General features: G+C 34.3%; 1 protein-coding gene across 1 annotated transcript; it reads left to right on the top strand.

Moving 5' to 3' along the window:
* Window positions 1-9,033: 9,033 nt before the first annotated feature.
* LOC139851988 (uncharacterized) lies at window positions 9,034-17,752 on the top strand. Its single transcript, XM_071841209.1, has 14 exons — window positions 9,034-9,166; window positions 9,715-9,784; window positions 11,057-11,158; window positions 11,237-11,288; window positions 11,389-11,622; window positions 11,725-11,984; window positions 12,526-12,679; window positions 12,874-12,983; window positions 13,074-13,161; window positions 14,992-15,402; window positions 15,631-16,166; window positions 16,270-16,378; window positions 16,966-17,145; window positions 17,248-17,752. The coding sequence occupies exons 5-14, from the start codon at window positions 11,473-11,475 to the stop codon at window positions 17,422-17,424; spliced, it is 2,175 nt and encodes a 724-aa protein (XP_071697310.1). The 5' UTR covers window positions 9,034-9,166; window positions 9,715-9,784; window positions 11,057-11,158; window positions 11,237-11,288; window positions 11,389-11,472; the 3' UTR covers window positions 17,425-17,752.
* Window positions 17,753-18,606: the final 854 nt, after the last annotated feature.

Genomic DNA, 18,606 nt, shown 5'->3' with positions numbered 1-18,606 from the left:
AAATTTGTTCATGTTGTTTAGTTACTTACTTGTTGTTACTTACTTTCATGTTACAAAAATAAACTTTCTAGTTTGATTCTTCATAATATCTTGTATTTATCAAGAACACTCAAGAACATAACTTACTAGTTATGATTCTACATATACTTTCTTAAAAGATTGCAAGTTCATGTGTTGATTAAACTCATACTTGAAGTTCATGAAGTAAACTTTAAAGTTTACTTTCTAAAGATCAAACTTTGGTTTGAATCTTTAAAGTATGAACAACCATGAACAAATTACATGTTTACTTAGTTTACTTCTTCATTCTTGCACTTTAAATTCATGTAATTAGTTTAAATGGTCAAGAACTACAAGTTAGCCTTGATCTCTTTAATCTTGAACTAAAAGTCAACCTTGAAAGTTCAAGAACACACAAATAAGTTTTCTTTAAATATAACTTTGTATACTTATGCTTGATCTAGACTTTTGGGTCTTGGATCTTCAAGATCTAACTAAGAACCATGTTCTACACCTTAAGATCTTGATTAGTTAGTTTATTTTCAATTTTAGAGTTCAATATTTCTATTATAGTTCATGTAAGTGTCAAACCTAAGACTTGATGTAACTTTGGTTCATCAAACTACATGCAACTCTTAAGTGAGTTGTGCTTCATGTCTTAGACTTACACTAGGGTTATGATGGTCAAGACTTGGTTAAGATGATGTATATACATCAATGAGTTGTACACTTGAAGCTATATGCGTCAAGGATGAGAACCATGATGAACATCAAGCACCAAGGCCACCGGAACTCACTTAAACTTACGGTTTCTGTCCAAACCCTACTGACCTGCTGTTTCTGTAACAGAGCAGTAGACCTGGGCTACTGAGACCATGATTTTTAGATAGAACTTTTCTAGTAGATAACATTTCATATAGGACTCGTCTTAATCCGAGTTACGGTTTAGGATTTATGGCCCTCCGATCGTCACTATGTCCTTTAACGTTGTGCAGAAATTTCTGACCTACTCGCACTTAGACCGTCGCCATGGTCAAACCAAGACGAGTTTGCTTCTGTAAATTTTACCACACTTAAGGGGCTCATATACAGAGCCATGGCCACTGGTCTCACCTTAATTCAGTAAGGGTAGAGGCCGTGGTGACTGATCAAAGTCAGCTTTTGTTTTAAACTACTTTCATGAACGAAACCTACTTTACACCTTTTGTTAAATGATGAATGATGATGACCCTTAAGACCTTATTTACATACTTTTAAACCTTTTCAGACGATTTACTGACTTAGTACTATTTGACTTAGGTTGAGGACCTTCGGACCGATTACTTGCACACCTTTTCCGAACCGACTTTACGACTACATTATCATTGTGAGTTATAGCATTCCCTTTTTACTTTAAACTTATTTTGGGAACTGAGAATACATGCGGATTTTATGTTTTACATACTAGGCACGAGTACTTAAACTTATATATGTGTGGGTTATACAATGGCATAAACATTCCCTTTAGCTCGGTAAAGTTTAATCATTGGTTTTTGAACCGTGAACGCGAATCTTAGATATGGATCCATAGGGTTTGACATTCCCACTCGGGCTAGTCGCACTAGCATTTAACGAGTGTTTAATACTTCGTAGACATACGCACATACCAAGTGTACTTTCAGGGGGTATAAACGTTAAGTTAGTTACCAAGTGCCCACGGTTAACATATACTTTATCATACTGTTTTGAAACGCTCTTTGTAGCACTGAAATCTCGTGGCCTACCTTACATACTGTTATACTTAAACTATAGCTCACCAACCTTTGTGTTGACATTTTTAAGCATGTTTTTCTCAGGTGCTTGAGGTTAGCTTCCGCTGTGTACTAGTCGTACTGTAGACACCCGCTGCTTAGAGTTGTCGTCGCATGAACTACGTTACCTTGCATTCAAACTTTAGTACTTTTGAACTATGACTTGTAACGACCATTATGGTCACATACACTTATTATTTGCTTCTACTTAGTGAAGCATGCTTTTGGATTGTAAAACATTCGATGTTGGTTTAGACATCACTTTATTTATGAATGCAAACTCTTTTTGAAATCGCATATAGTACTTAACCTTGTAATGATCCTGTTGTTGATGATTCGTACACGATGGTTTTGTACGGGGCATCACAAAATAAAAGTGCGATAATTAAAAAGTACGATAATTAAAAGTGCAATTAAATACAATGACAATAAATAAAAGTGCGATAATTATAAGTGCAATTAAATATGAAAATAAAAGAATTATGCTTATTTAAACTTCCATAATCATGATGTTTGACGTGTTGATTTTAATTTATTCCCATGAGTTAATTGTCCTTTGTCCTGGATTATTCAATATGCCAGTCTGGTTTTTGTCCATAACAGTCCATCAGTCATAAATATAAAGTGCGAGTGTCCTCGTTAAATTATCCTTATATCCGAAGTCAAATATTCCAACTAATTGGGGACTTAAACTGTAACAAGGTCTTAATACTTTGTTTAATAATTACACCAGGATATCGACTGCGTGTAATCCAAGGTTTTAATACTTTGTTATCAATTATGCCAAGTGTCCTTCTACATAATTTCACCCCTATTTTAATAATTCCATAGACTATTAATCCATTCCCGTGTCCGGTTAAATGAACGATTATTCGTACATATAAATATCTCGCCCATCGTGTCCGATCGAGTGTATATGGTTATTTATAGGTACGTCCAATTGTAAATCTTTACATTAAATTAACAAACTATCATTTAGTTAAATAGATATAAAACCCATTAATAGCCCATAGTCTAATTTCCACAAGTGTCGTTCTTTTGTCCAAACCCCAATTATGGTACAAAGCCCAATTACCCAATTTTAAATATTTTAGCCCAATATCATGATTACTTCGGCTTAGATAAGCATAATAATAACTTAGCTACGAGAATTAATGTAAAAAGGTTGAACATAACTTACAATGATTAAAAATAGCGTAGCGTTACACGGACAGAATTTCGACTTATACCCTTACAACATTCGCTAACATACCCTTATTATTAGAATTAAAATTAAAATTAAAATTAAAATTATAATATATATATATATATATATATATATATATATATATATATATATATATATATATATATATATATATATATATATATATATATATATATGTTTACGTATGAAGGAAGAAGAAAAAGATGTAAAATTTCGTCCAAAACTCGTGATCTTTATAGGACCTGGCCTGTCCCTGTTCACCATACGATCGCATGGCTTTATAACTGCCAGGCCATGCGATCGCATGGCCTGCTTTTCCAGCCCACATGTGTTTGTTTCTTCTGCCGACGGTTTTTATAATATATTATATAATATATAAATAATTATAAGAATTATTTAAATATTATATTATATTTATGTGCATAGTTGACTTGTAATTTTTAGTCTGTTGCGTCGAGCGTTGAGAGTTGACTTTGGTCCCGGTTCCGGATTTTCGAACGTCCTTGCGTACAATTTAATATCTTGTATTTTGCGTTTCGCTTCTTGTACTCTTGTAATTTTGAGATGCTTCTAATCAATAATTGGAACCTCTTTGATTGTGTTTTGTACTTTTGAGCTTTTTGGTCGTTTGCGTCTTCAATTCGTCGAATCTGTCTTTTGTCTTCACCTTTTATTATTTAAACGAATATCACTTGTAAATAGAACAATTGCAACTAAAAGCTTGTCTTTCTTGAGGGATAATGCTATGAAGTATATATGTTCATTTTTAGCATTATCAAACATTAAATGAGATCGTTAACTTAAAGGTTTCAAAACAACACTTACATGTAACGATTAACGATGACTTAACGACTCAGTTAAAATGTATATACATGTAGTGTATTTAGATGTATTAGTACACTTTTTAAAGACTTCAAGACACATATCAAAGTACTTCTACTTAACAAAAATGCTTACAATTGCATTCTCATTCATTTTCATCAACAATTCTACTCGTATGCAACCGTATTCATACTCGTACAATACCCAGCTCCTAGACGTATATACTATTGGTATATACACACAATAATTCAGCTCTTAGCAGCCCTAGATAGTTAAAAAACATGTGGAACCAACAATTAGACAACTAGCATGACTTATGAGCAAGGAAACAAAAACAAGAACTCCTTTTAACCCCACTCACCTTCACCACTCACCACCTACTCCATTTCACTTTCAATTTTCTTCCCAATTCTCTCTCAAAACACACACACTCTTCCATGAACGTCTAAGTTACTATTTTTCCAGCAAAAATCATCAAATACAAGCTTTAGTTATTACCTATAATCATCGTAAAAACAATTACTCAAGAACACATAAAGAACACTTCCAAGTTTACAAGTTTACTTCCAAGTTTTCTAATCCATTCCAAGTAATCATCTAAGATCAAGAAACCTTTGTTATTTATAGTAGGTTATCTTTCTAAATCAAGGTAATATTCATATTCAAGCTTTGATTCAATTTATATAACTATAACTATCTTAATTTGCGAAATAATCTTACTTGAACTTATTTTCGTGTCATGATTCTACTTCAAGAACTTTCAAGCCATCCAAGGATCCTTTGAAACTAGATCTATTTTTCTCATTTCCAGTAGATTTATCCACAAAACCTGAGGTAGTAATGATGTTCATAACATCATTCGATTCATATATATAAAACTACCTTATTCGAAGGTTTAAGCTTGTAATCACTAGAACAAAGTTTAGTTAATTCTAAACTTGTTCGCAAATAAAAGTTAATCCTTCTAACTTGACTTTTAAAATCAACTAAACACATGTTCTATATCTATATGATATTCTAACTTAATGATTTAAAACCTGAAAATACGAAAAACACCGTAAAACCGGATATACGCCGTCGTAGTAACACCGCGGGCTGTTTTGGGTTAGTTAATTAAAAACTATGATAAACTTTGATTTAAAAGTTGTTATTCTGGGAAAATGATTTTTCTTATGAACATGAAACTATATCTAAAAATCATGGTTAAACTCAAAGTGAAAGTATGTTTTTCAAAATAGTCATCAAGACGTCGTTCTTTAAACTGAAATGACTACCTTTACAAAAATGACTTGTAATCTATATTTTCGATTATAAACTTATACTTTTTCTATTTTGATTCATAAACTTAAGTTCAATATGAAATCATAGCAACTTGAATCACTCAAAACGGATTTAAAACGAAGAAGTTATGGGTAAAACAAGATTGGATAATTTTGCTTGATGTAGCTACGTGAAAATTTATAACAAATCTATATTAATCATATCCTAGCTAACTTATATTGTATCATACATGTATTCTAATATATTATATAATCTTGGGATACCATAGACACATATGCAAATGTTTTGACATATCATATCGACCCATGTATATATATTATTTGGAACAACCATGGACACTCTATATGCAGTAATGATTGAGTTAGCTATACAGGGTTGAGGTTGATTCCATAAATATATATACTTTGAGTGATGATCTAGCCTGAGACGTGTATACACTGAGTTATGGATTGATTCAAGATAATATATATCGATTTATTTATATACATCTAACTGTGGACAACTAGTTGTAGGTTACTAACGAGGACAGCTGACTTAATAAACTTAAAACATTAAAACGTATTAAAAATGTTGTAAATATATTTTGAACATACTTTGATATATATGTACATATTTGTTATAGGTTCGTGAATCGACCAGTGGCCAAGTCTTACTTCCCGACGAAGTAAAAATCTGTGAAAGTGAGTTATAGTCCCACTTTTAAAATCTATTATTTTTTTTGGGATGAGAATACATGCGATTTTATAAATATTTTATAAAATAGACACAAGTAATCGAAAATACTTTCTATGTTGGATTATCGAACCGAATATGCCTCTTTTTAGCTTGGTTGCCTAAGAATTAGGGAAATGACCCCTAATTGACGCGAATCCTAAAGATAGATCTATTTGGCCCAACAAGCCTCATCCGAGTTACGGATGCTTTAGTACTTCGATTTATCATATCCGATGAGAGTCCCGGAATGATGAGGATATTCTATATGCATCTTGTTAAGGTCGGTTACCAGGTGTTCAACATATGAATGATTTTTATCTCTATGTAGTTTGTGAAATGCCTGATATGAGATGTGTTATAAAAATGAAATCTTGTGGTCTATTATTATGATTTGATAATATGTAGGTTAAACCTATAACTCACCAACAATTTTGTTGACGTTTTAAGCATGTTTATTCTCATGTGATTATTAAGAGCTTCCGCTGTTGCATACTAAATTAAGGACAAGATTTGGAGTCCATGCTTGTATAATATTGTTTAAAAACTGTATTCGAAGACTTATGTTGATGTGTAATATTATTGTAAACCATTATGTAATGGTCGTGTGAAAAACACTATATTTTAGATTATCATTATTTGATAATCGTCGTAATATTTTAAAGGTTATGGTTTGTTTTAAAATCGAATGCAGTCTTTGAAAAACGTCTCATATAGAGGTCAAAACCTCGCAACGAAATCAATTAATATGTAACGTTTATAATCAATATGAACGGGACATTTCAGTAGGAAGAAGTGGGAGGTTGAAGAAAATGAATGGATGAGATGGTGGGTTGACTAGTTGACCTAGTCAACTAGTTTGCCCACTTGACAACCTTAGTCCCTCGAGTTTAAAGCGGGTGCGTGAATTAACCAAACGAATTATTTTAAAAACGCTAAAGTAAACGATAGATGTTATAATCCAATAACGGGAATATCAAGAACATTAGTTAATGAAAAGTACGAATATAGATAACGAAAGATATTATTATAAAAAAAAGACGGGCGTTAAAATGAATTAACGGAAAAATGCGGGATGTTACAAAAGAATGGTTAAGTGATGACCAGGTGGCTCACGGGTTAATGAATAATGTTTTTTTTTATGTTTTCTAACATTTGAAATCGTGTGGTCTAAATCTTATACGTTATTTAAACCTATAATTCACTCAACATTTTTGTTGACAGTTTACTCGCATGTTTTCTCAGGTACTTGATTGATTGCTTCCGCTGTGCTTAGAGAGTCTGCATATTGTTGGCAACTTTTGTTAAACATTTAAGCTTAAAATTGCATTCTATTTTGGTTACATTAACTTGTGGGTGTTTGTTGACATGGTTTTGGTCAACTTTTGATATTTACTTATGTTGGTTTTTCTAAACTTACATTTACTACATGTTTCCTTTATAGGAAATCATTTTTAAATAAATAATGCAATGTTATTTATTAAATTCATTTAGAATTATGATCAAGCTGTGGGACCAAGTGACGGAGCCGTTAAGGGTACTTGACGGAGCCGTTTTGGAACTCTATAGGTACTTTGGTCGGATTTGGGTTTTGTGGTGGGGTTGGGTGGGTTTTTGGCGGGTTTGTGGTTGTGCGTGTTTTTTGTTGAAACCCGGCGGGTTCGGTAGTCGGACCGTTATCTACGGTTACCGAGGGTAGGTGGTGGTTGCGGGCAGCCTTTGGTGGATGCTAGTAGGTGCTGCCGGTTTTTTTAGTGGTTGCGGGTGGCGGCAGTCAGAGGTTGAACATTATTGCCTGGTGACATTGTTGGTAGCTTGGTGGCTACAAGTAGGTGTTAATGGCCGAGGTCAACTATTACTTGTTGATGACGTCGTTGACGCCCGCTGGTGGGCGTTGGCTGCCGATGGTGGTGCTGGTAATGGTGGTTGTTACTGGTGGTCGCTGGCAGTCGCCGGTTGTTGCTGGTGACTCCGTGTGACTGTTGGCGCTGATTGTTGTCTGCTTGGGTCTGAGGGTTTGTAAATGTCCTTTGAAAACTTGGCGAAGATGACTGGTTCCTATATAGTTTGATTCTGCATTTGGTACTACTATGTTGCGGAATGTCTGGTTCATTCATTACATTTTTCTCGTCGTCGGGTTTTTGTGAGCTTGATGTTGTTGCCACCGTTGTTAACTTTGTTGACTTCGGTAAATATGCCTCGAGTTAGGTGTTCTTGGGTTGCCCGTGAATGGTTTGGATTGGCGGTTTATAAGGAGTGTAGGTGCGGGGTTGGATATGGGGTCGGGTTTATGTATTTGTTTTAGGCTTAAGTTTGGTGGTAGTTTGTTTGATTGTAATTTAATTGTAAATCCTTTAATGGTCGCTCTATATTTAATGTAGTCGTTCATATTGTTTAGAACGAACAGAGTGTATGTCAAGGAGTTTTGGTCGTATGTGATCAAGTATTCCCACTACAGATCGTTTGATCCGCTTAATGTTGTTCCACCGGAATCTCAGTTCTATTATATTATATATTATATTATATTATATTATACCTATATCTAAAAGAAAGAGGGGTAATGAATAGCGCTCAAGGGCATTTTCGACTTTTCATTTTTTTTAATTTAACTAAATTTCATTTGCACAACAAAACCCCCCACACTTTCTCCAAAAAATCAAATCGACCCCATACAGGGGGTTAAGTGTCAAATTACCATTTTCATAAAAAATCTTAAATAAACTCGACCCAAATATTCAACGAGCCATATCTTCTCGCTCGCAACGAGTCAAATTTTTCCGACACCATCGTTAAACTCGAAATAATTTTAGGAACTCAATGTCACTAGCTATACGCAAAATGGACGCTTTTTAAAAAACGCTAAATATTTGGGGTACTTTTCATACACGTTGGTTTTGCGTTAAATTTTTAAAAGTCGACAATTCCATAACGAAACGCGGAGATGCACGTATATTGTTAATTTGAAATTACATTTAAATCTTTCACGGGTTATACCTTTTAGTTCGACTCGAGTTGCGCTTCAACAACATCATCGTTAGCCACTAAATAATTTTACAAACTAAACGCAATAAAATACTGAACACCGGCGCGAAGCGAGAGTTCGTACAATAGTTATTATTATTATTATTAGTATATGTATACATATACTGATATACATACATATTAATATTTTTGAAAAAAAAAAAAAAAAAAAAAAACTTGATACGTACAAACCCTCTTCGAAAGTCTCACTTTTTGGCCGATTCTAACTTCTGATGCTCATTCAACTTACTTCCCTGCCATAAAATTTCTCGATAATAAAAAATTTCTGTTCATTCCGTTATGTTTTCTGCACAATTGGAAGCCAATTCTATCGGTTAGTTTCTTCAATTTAACTTATTTATTCTTAATTTTCGTAAACGTAGTCAATCGAGATCGAATATTGTTATAAACCTTTTATTTATAATTAATCAGATAAATTTATAATATCGAATTAGTAAAATTTATGTTGTAGTGTTATAAGCTATGCAAACCCTAGGTGCTCCATGACGCGATTTATGTTATAGTGTCTAGTGGTTTATGACTTTCTTCATTTGTTTTAGTTCTTTCTGGTGTTTTATGGTGTTTTTTGGGGACATTATGGAGCATTTTCTGTGGTGATACTGATTTACTGAAACCCAATACGGAGGGGGAACTTGAAACCGACTATGCGAGTCTAAAAATTTAATAAATTTTTCATTGACAGCAGGGGCAAACACTAAAAAAAACCTTATTTTTTGGTAAAATTCTTTTTTTTTTAATGTAATTTTTTTTCCCCGTTAAATCCAGGGGGACGGGCGCCCCCTTTGGAATACCTTATGTTCCGCCCCTGGTAATTGTTAAGTGAGTTGATCTTATAACGTTTGTGTAATTGATGTATATCAGGCTGTTGATGATGAAAGAAAGGACAGCATCGTCGCCGCTTAAGCGTATTTTGTTGAATTGTGGAGCTCAGGTAGGATTGTTAACAGTGGCAAGTTGGTTACCTGTTTAGTTTTTTTTGTTTCTTGTTTATATTATATATTATGTACGTGTGGATCATGAGTGAATTTTAGAGAACATAGTTTATTTTATTTTTGACTAGTTGTTGTGGATTGCATATATGAGACAAAAATTGTATTGTTCAATTTACTGAGGGTTCAATTTGGGGGATTCGTTAAGAAAGTAAGTAAAAGGATCAAGTTGATAATGAAGCATAAGTTCTAACTTTTCAAACACATGTAAAGTATAACCTTGGGAACTTGAATGTAGTTGTAAGTTTCCCTTCAATACCTTTAGGAAATCGGTTCCAGTTCACTTGTTAATCTTATCTTATATTATTTTATTTGTTAATAATAACACCGAATCGTGATCATAAGAAAAAATGGTTCAGCTGGAAGTAGACGATAGAAAATGCACATAGTTAGGTATATGTTAACATTCTAACTGTCCAAAATATGAATTATTGTATATTTTTAGTTGTTAACAATGATCTTACGCCGAAATAGTACTTTCACAGTTCCTTATCTTAACATAAACATCATTGCTACATATGTGCAATAATTTGTTTGACTATCATGGTCAAGAGGGCGCAAACTTGATTTGTGATTACAAGTCATACGAATTATAGCTCATGTTTTCACGCCCATCATAGATTTTTAGGTTCAGTGCTCAAAAGGGGAGCATGAGAGGACGTGGTGTTAAGTTTTGCATGAAAAATGCTATTCTAATGGCAAAATATTCTAGGCTGGGACATCTATTCAATGTACGTCTTTAACATACTACAGGTCATTTATAAACATCTACCACCTCATTTGAAACACATATCAGATTATACAAAGTTAGGCTGAGCATACTGGTGTTCGAAAATAGTTACGTGGCTCGAACTTCTTTTGTAGCAGGCCCATTGTGCAAGTTGTGATGCTGTGTAATATACTTATAGTGTTAGGCACTTTATTTTGTGTCTGCAGCTACTTAGTTGTAGTATTCATTCAGATTTAAGATCAACTTGAAACTGCATATTAGTAGTCTGAATGACGATATGAACTCACAAGAAGTCAAGTTGTCGAATGAACTTTTCCACTGACATGCGTCATATATAATCAGTTTTTAATTCGTTCACGTGATGGAATAAAGGCAGTTCATAAAATTGTAATAACTTGAATTAATCTTGGTTTTGTAACAGAGTTCGTGTCATTTTTATCATTTTATGGTATGTGACCATAATTCATCACATAAATTATTGTAGGCCAAAGAATACGGGAGTTGTGTTGCAGCGAAGGTCCCCCAAGTTGAACTTGATATGTGTTTGAAAGAATTTCTTGCATTAAAGAATTGCATGCAGCATGTGGTACTGACCGCTTGATTGTATGATCACAATTATATTTATTTCTTTGTACCTACCAATTTTCTTATCTTTCTTTTGCAGATCAAGGGAAAGCCATAAATCAATAGAAATTTTTCTTCATAAATACATCAAGGTTCCATATATACAATCAGAAAAGTTTAAAGATCATAACTTAAAATTCTTGTTATTTATTGTACATCTAACTGATACATGTTCCTGTTTTTATTCTTCAGTTTTTTTTTTTTGCTAAAGAAGGATTCACTGTGGTTGTAAAGTTCAAATTTTTACGTCAAACTTACAAAACAAGACCGATTCAAATGTTAGGGAATTCATCAAGTTCTCAGTCTTCGGGTGGGTTGTCACATGCATATATTCAATATCCGCCCTTAAAATGCAGAAATGAAGGATCAGCCGGTTTATTTTATGATGACGGAAATAAGCTATTAATCTCACCAACCTCTTACCAGGTACGTCCTGTAGAGATCTGTATAAACTCCTTTAATTACCATAGTTTAGTTTAACAGATGAAGTTTATGAGTTAAGTTTATTAGTCTTGTCTGATTTCTCAGGTTGTTTCGTGGAAAATTTCTCCTTTTACTTCTGATGTCGTTCCAACAAATGATACGATAAATGAAGGGCCGGTATTGTCCATTCGTTATTCTTTGGACACTAAACTGATAGCTGTTCAACGATCAAATCGTGAAGTTCAGTTTTGGGTCAGAGAAACTGGAGACACGTTTACTCAAAAGTTAAAGTCTGAGTCGGATAACATATTGGGATTCTTTTGGACAGATTGTGCAGTTTGTGATATCGTGTTTGTCAAGACCAGGTACTTGTTAAGAAATTGTACATCGAGTAAATGAATATTCAAATAGAAATTTCTCTACCCTTAACCCGTGTCTTCATTGGTGAAACCGTATCACCTTCTGAATATTCCTATCTTATACAAAATTATATGAGCCAGTATTCTCATGCAAAGTATTGTCTGATGATTTATTTACTTATCAACAGGTTTTTAATTGATATAGCATTGTCAGTTTGTAAGACACTTTATGAAGTAGAAAAGAACTCCATCGCTATTTGCTAGAGCGACTAATTCTCAAGAATATGTTACATGTTCTGAGTAGGAAGTTTTAAACGTGAACGGTAACAGATTAATCTATTTGAAGAGTATATTACTTAGTACTAACAAGAAATTTGTAGAAGAATATAAGATAAAGCTCAATGCAATTAACAAGTAACAAAATTCTACTGATATGAGTTGTTGGCCTTGAGATATGATAACATTAATGACTGTTATACATCATCTGTTAAACATTGCTTTACTTTTTAACCTCATCCAGTTTTGACTGACTAGAAATGAATTACAGTGGACTGGACCTGTACGCTTATGCACCAGACGCAAAATCATTTGCATTAGTTGAGACAAAGAAAATGAATGTGAGTTGGTACAAATATACACACGAAAGCCGTTTGGTTCTTCTTGCTTCAGGAATGCAATGCAAAAGCTTTACTGGATATCAGGTAAGGCTTATAAGCTGTAACTAGTTGCTTTAGGTGTGCTCTAAAATTATTTAGTTAGTATACTTTAATTTAATTTTTACACCTATCATTAAAACTAGCCAAAAATTATGGAATTTTCTACTCTAGTGGGTAGCAACATATATTTGGTTTTACAATTACTTATTTGTTTGACTATCATTTTGTTTTCTGTTTAGCTTTCATCTGCAGGTGTAATTCGATTACCAAGGTTTGAGATGTCAATGGCAAAGGCCGAGGTCAACAGTAAGCCTGTACTCGCTGCTGAAGACGTACATATAGTCACTGTGTAAGCTTTATATATTTATATTATCAGTCCATGAACTCTTAGAGGTCTGACATATGGTATAAATTATAAATTACTCTGGTGAAATGACAGTTATGGAAGGATATACTGCTTACAAGTCGATAGAGTTGCGATGCTGCTTCATTCATATAGGTTTTATCGTGATGCTGTTATTCAGCAGGTCAGTTATGCTTTCATTTAATACCGAGACACGAGGGTGATTGATAATAAATTTCATATTCTGCATGATGCATGTCATATTATGCATTCTTTTTAAACTTATATATTGACAAAAAACGTGCTAACCCCACGTCATGAAAGGAACTCAGAACTTATGTTTGTTTGCTTGTAATAGAGAGTTAGGTTCAGGTTGGTGTTCCTTGAGTCATGGTTTGATAATTAACTGGTGTTTAGATGTGCTTATTGTGCGTGAAGTTGTGAACATGAGGTAATTACTAATCATTGTCAGATGATTGATTATAACTAGAATTTGTTGCAGGATAAATCATTTAAATTTGGTCGATTTCCTACACTTAAATTTTTGTTTTGTATCGAAATTGTAGATATGATTAAGGGGGAATTTGCTTTATTCCACGGATTCACTATGGATGTGGGGTTTATATGGAAATCGGAATGGGTTCATACCCACCATCATGCATGGGTTTGAATTATGCCTTTTTTTGTGGGCTTGATAATCATACTTAAATAAAAAAAACCCATCAACCATACTCATTTATTGGTAATCAAACTCATACTTCCATTCCCATACCCCTTAACCAAACACATCGTAAATAGCTTAGCAGTACCCTTTATCTTTTACTCCTTTGTTAAATGTATGTTAATGTTTGTGATGATCAACTTTTTCTTGTGTAGATCTATTCATCCTCCAACTATAATAAGACTAATTAGATTTGGCCCTATCATACTTTTTAATTGTAGTTTCTAAAATTAGGATTTGCTGAGTGGAGTTAGGGTAGAAGGAGGCTCCAAAACCTTCAGTGTGGCAATGGTTGGTCATTGGTAGATTCAATCATGAAGTTGATTACTTAGATATATTAATTATCAAATAAATAACTAAGAATTCAATCTGCTATAGATAGATTGTTACAACACAATGGAATTTTTGTAAAACTCTTTTGTTTGGTTAACTTTATAAATTGGGTGTTTTCTCTTCCTTTTCTTTGTTAATATAGCCACTTTTTTGGGAAGTTTCTAAAACGGTATTGGAAAATCAATATGTTCTTTTTTCCTTTGTGAAAAACAATATGGTTTATTAAGTCTAGTAATAAGTAAATGCTGCTATTGTGAAACTTATGGAGTCTCCGCTATGTTAACTTTGTAAATCCAAAAACTCTAGAAGATTTAAAATCTGCAAGTGAAGAAGTGAAAGCCTATCTTATATGCACATATTCGTGGGGGTGTTTGACAAGTTCTGCTTATTTAAGTAGTTTACAGATAAAACGATCAAAAGGGGCATTTGTCTGAAAATAAGGGGACACACTTTCTGAAATGGGAGTAAAAGTCCCCAAACTAGGTTAAAAGGTTAGATCAATAGGTACTTCCATTTTACCCTTACATAATAAAATATGTTGTAGCTCGTAGTCATTATCAAATACTGATTATTTGACCTTTTGAATAAGTAGGATGTGTTTATCTGGACATAAATACCGATTTTTTCTAGATAAGTTTGGTATAATCAGATGATCGATTTCACATGCATATCGAGCACCTTTAAGAGGAGATTATCATTGGCGGTTGATTTTATAGACCGACACTTTATTCAGTAGTGCTATATACGATTTTCAGTCTACAATTAAGATGTCCTGAAACGTGGTTATTGCATCAGACTATATTGAGATTGTGATTGAAATGACATTTGCGGTTGGCAATGCCTTGGATAATGTACATTTAGATTTTGTCTAACCTCATTATTATTTATGCATATTTTATATATTTTACAAAATGTTACCTTTTTACCAAATAATCGCTCATGGCTGTCTCATTTTATTAGGGATCTCTGCCCATATATTCCAGCAAGATAGCTGTAAGTGTGGTTGATAATGTTCTGCTCATTCATCAAGTGGATGCAAAGGTTATTATATTATATGATATATTTTCTGATTCACGGACGCCTGTATCTGCTCCCCTTCCTCTTTTAATAAGGGGCTTGCCACGCACTGCCATGTCATCCTCTCAATTAAGTAAAAAGGATGCAGAAAGCTCAGAAGCAACACTGTTGAATGACGTAATTTCTAATTTGTATGGTGATGACTGGAGTTTTCTTATTCCCGATCTTGTATGTGATGTTGCCACTGGATATTTGTGGAAGATCCATTTGGATTTGGAGGCAATTTCTGCTAGCAGCTCAGAAGTGCCATCTGTCTTAGAGTTCTTGCAACGGAGGAAATTAGAAGCAAAGAAAGTAAGTATATGCTTTTAACCAACATTTTTTACTTTTTGACCAAAAGCTTTTCAATTTGACCTAGCTCATCTTGACCCATACCTATAACTTAACCCCTTTTGACCTGTAACACAACCCATCCATTTTGTCATGTGTAGGAAATCCATTGAACAACTGTTCCTTTTTTGTAAGTTTCAGTACAAAAGATATTCAAAATAGCACAATAATCTTCTTCCATATTTATTTCAGGCTAAACAGTTGTGTTTGGACCTTGTTCAGTCTATCATCATTGAGCGTAGACCTCTCCCAATGGTTTTCCGAGCCATAGATGTATTGGTGAACTCTTTTGCATATTCACTTAAAACCGGTAGTTACTTGAAAGGTGTAAAGTCAGAGAAACCTGTAGCTTCCGCTGTACCTGAAAACGATGTCGACACTCGCACTACCGAATCTGCTGATAGAACTGTACAAACTTCTAGCTTGTCCACATCAGACTCGGAGGATAATGCGAATTTCAGGAAGGCGAAATCCAAATTTGTTGATGTTAATTCGTCTAGTCGAAATATAGGTGGAGAAAATTCAGTTGGTGCTGAAGCTTCTAGAATACGAGAGCATTCAGAGAACCAACCACTTGATGCTAACGTTTCGGAACAACAAGAATCGCAAGTGACCTCAGCAGCCATTCCACCAGATGAGGTGTACAGCTTTGTATTTGCTTCTGTGGAGGAAGAGATGATTACAGATGCTTCTTATTTGTTTGCCATTATTATCGAGTTCATTAGGAGGTAATTGGTTCTTAGCTTAAATTAGCTAAATTGGTTAGCAATTTGGTTTACATCTATAACGTATTTGTAACACTTTTTATGCCCCATGTCTTTAATTTTGCAGTGCCAATTTGGAGAAAATAAGACTGCACCCAAACATTTATGTGATGGCAGTGCGGCTGCTTGCTAGGAATGAACGATATGCTGAAATCGGATTATTTATTATGAATAAGGTAAGTGTCTTTTTGGCACTTTGTGTGATTGATTGTACATGTGATTTGACCCCAGACATGCAATTTATCTTTCCATCACATAAAAGTTGCAACACCTAAGTGGCTAAATTGGCATATGCTTGTAAGTAGTGTTAGGTTCAAGCTTGGTTCGACTACTTTAGCTAAGCTCAAGTTCGTTTCAATAGCTTGACATACCTTCATAATACTAGCTTTAGCTCCGATCAATGAGAATTTAAGACAGTCTGATCTCTGCTGAGCTATTTTTGCATAAATACTTATTGATAATTCACTATTTCAACTTTTTGTCAAATCTATGTAAAAATCAAGTTCAGTAGAAAAAAACATTACACAAAATAAAACACTTAGAATAAAACATGACTTTAGGTCGTTTTTCAGCCTTAGGTAGAGCCTTAGAAGGTGGCTAATTTAACTCATCCGCCTAACATATGTAGCAATTTTGGTCTATATATTATCTAGAAAGGGTTAAACAAGTATACTTATAAAGTGTGAAATGTTGCAGTTTTTATGTGTGGAAGAAGTAATATAATTTTAAAATTTAATAAAGAATGGCATGGGTTCGTTTGCAGATAATCGAGCCGTCAAAAGAGGTTGCGCTTCAACTATTAGAGACGGGACGTCAAAACATCCAAACAAGAAAGTTGGGTGTGGATATGATGAGACAGCTCATGCTTCATCACGACTATGTTGTGCTTCTTGTACAAGATGGATGCTATCTTGAAGCTTTGCGTTATGCACGCAAAAAGAAGGTCATAACTCATTATATCACTTCAATCAACACTATAATAACTGAAGTATTTGTTGAAAAAAGTATAATTTTTTTAAAAGTTGAGAAATTGTTTGTGAATCAGGTTACGACTGTGCGTCCTTCGCTGTTTTTAGAAGCAGCGTATGCATCAAACGACCCACAACACCTAGCTGCAGTTCTGAGATTCTTTCGTGATTTCATACCAGGTTTTGGAACCACTTCAGAGCACAGTACGTACATACGTGCTCTTGCTGATATGCCTTCATCAGTTACCGTCTAAGGAACATCTACTGCTTTATGAATAATCAAAATGAAGATTTTGACCCTGCCCTTTTTAGTAGTTTGTTTTTATGGAAAGAGAATCATTATATTATACGTCAAAATGCTGTTTCTCACAAACATTTTCTATAGAGTTAGTTGTATGTTCTACCGATAAAAGTATGTGGCCTACTAAATAAGGAGGCGTTAAGAACTTGTTTGCCAATTTAGCAGTGTCACTGGGTTGTTGATTAGTTTTAAACTAGTGAAATGACCCGTGGAACCACGAGTTTGTTTAAACGAAACAGTTTAATGATATGTTTTAGGTATTAAGTGAACGTAAATGCTAAAGTTATTTAGTTTAATGACCCGTGGAAATACATAGTTCCACCAAGAAACTCGTCAGCTGAATATTTCATCAAACACCTAAAATGATATTAAACAATCAACATTCAATCATGATCGTGCATATATTTTCCGAGAGGTTACTATGCATGTTCGTCGTTTCAGCAAAATGCCTACGCATCCGCAGGGGTTAGAAACTGTGAAATTGGGCGCGGCGGCTGCCAAGGCTGTAGTGGTGTAAACGACGAATTTTGCTGACAACTCTGCGTCTGCAGAGGGATTGAAACCGTAGTGCTTTAAATAGGCACCTGGCCGCATCATACTACATGCGGGTCTATAGTTTCGCCGCTAGTGCCTGCAAAGATAACTCTTGGATCCACTGCAGAAAAATCTAGCCGCGTGGTTGTAACCGGCGAGAAAAATCTAGCCGCGTGGTTGTAACCGGCGAGTTTGCCCTTGGCGGCGTAATTCCATCCGGGAATATCGGTTTATACCTTTGGAAAGGTTCACCGGACACGGGTGGAGGGTAAGGCGTGTATCCCGCCCCCGTAGTCATAGCTTGCGTTAGCTGATTACCAGACGGCGTGTTCTGGTTGTCCGTTTGAGTACGTTCTGATGATTCCCCGGAAGTCATGATTTTGTTAAAGAAACAAAAAAAAAAAAAAAAATCGAGAAAACTGTGAGTAATGAGCTTTATAATTCAAAACTTTTAAAAGAAAAAAACAATTAAACACGTCTTGAATTAGTTCATTTCTCAATGAAAGCACCACTTGATCGTGCATATATTTTTCGGGAGGTTAATATGCATGTTCAATACGTTTAAAAGAGGTTTAAGGATCTTAGAACTTAGCTCTCCGGT

The sequence above is a fragment of the Rutidosis leptorrhynchoides genome, chromosome 6, assembly GCF_046630445.1.
Source record: "Rutidosis leptorrhynchoides isolate AG116_Rl617_1_P2 chromosome 6, CSIRO_AGI_Rlap_v1, whole genome shotgun sequence".
NCBI lineage: Eukaryota > Viridiplantae > Streptophyta > Magnoliopsida > Asterales > Asteraceae > Rutidosis > Rutidosis leptorrhynchoides.
Note: the sequence above shows the minus strand (reverse complement) of the source record. Positions and strands in the feature narration are given on the sequence as shown.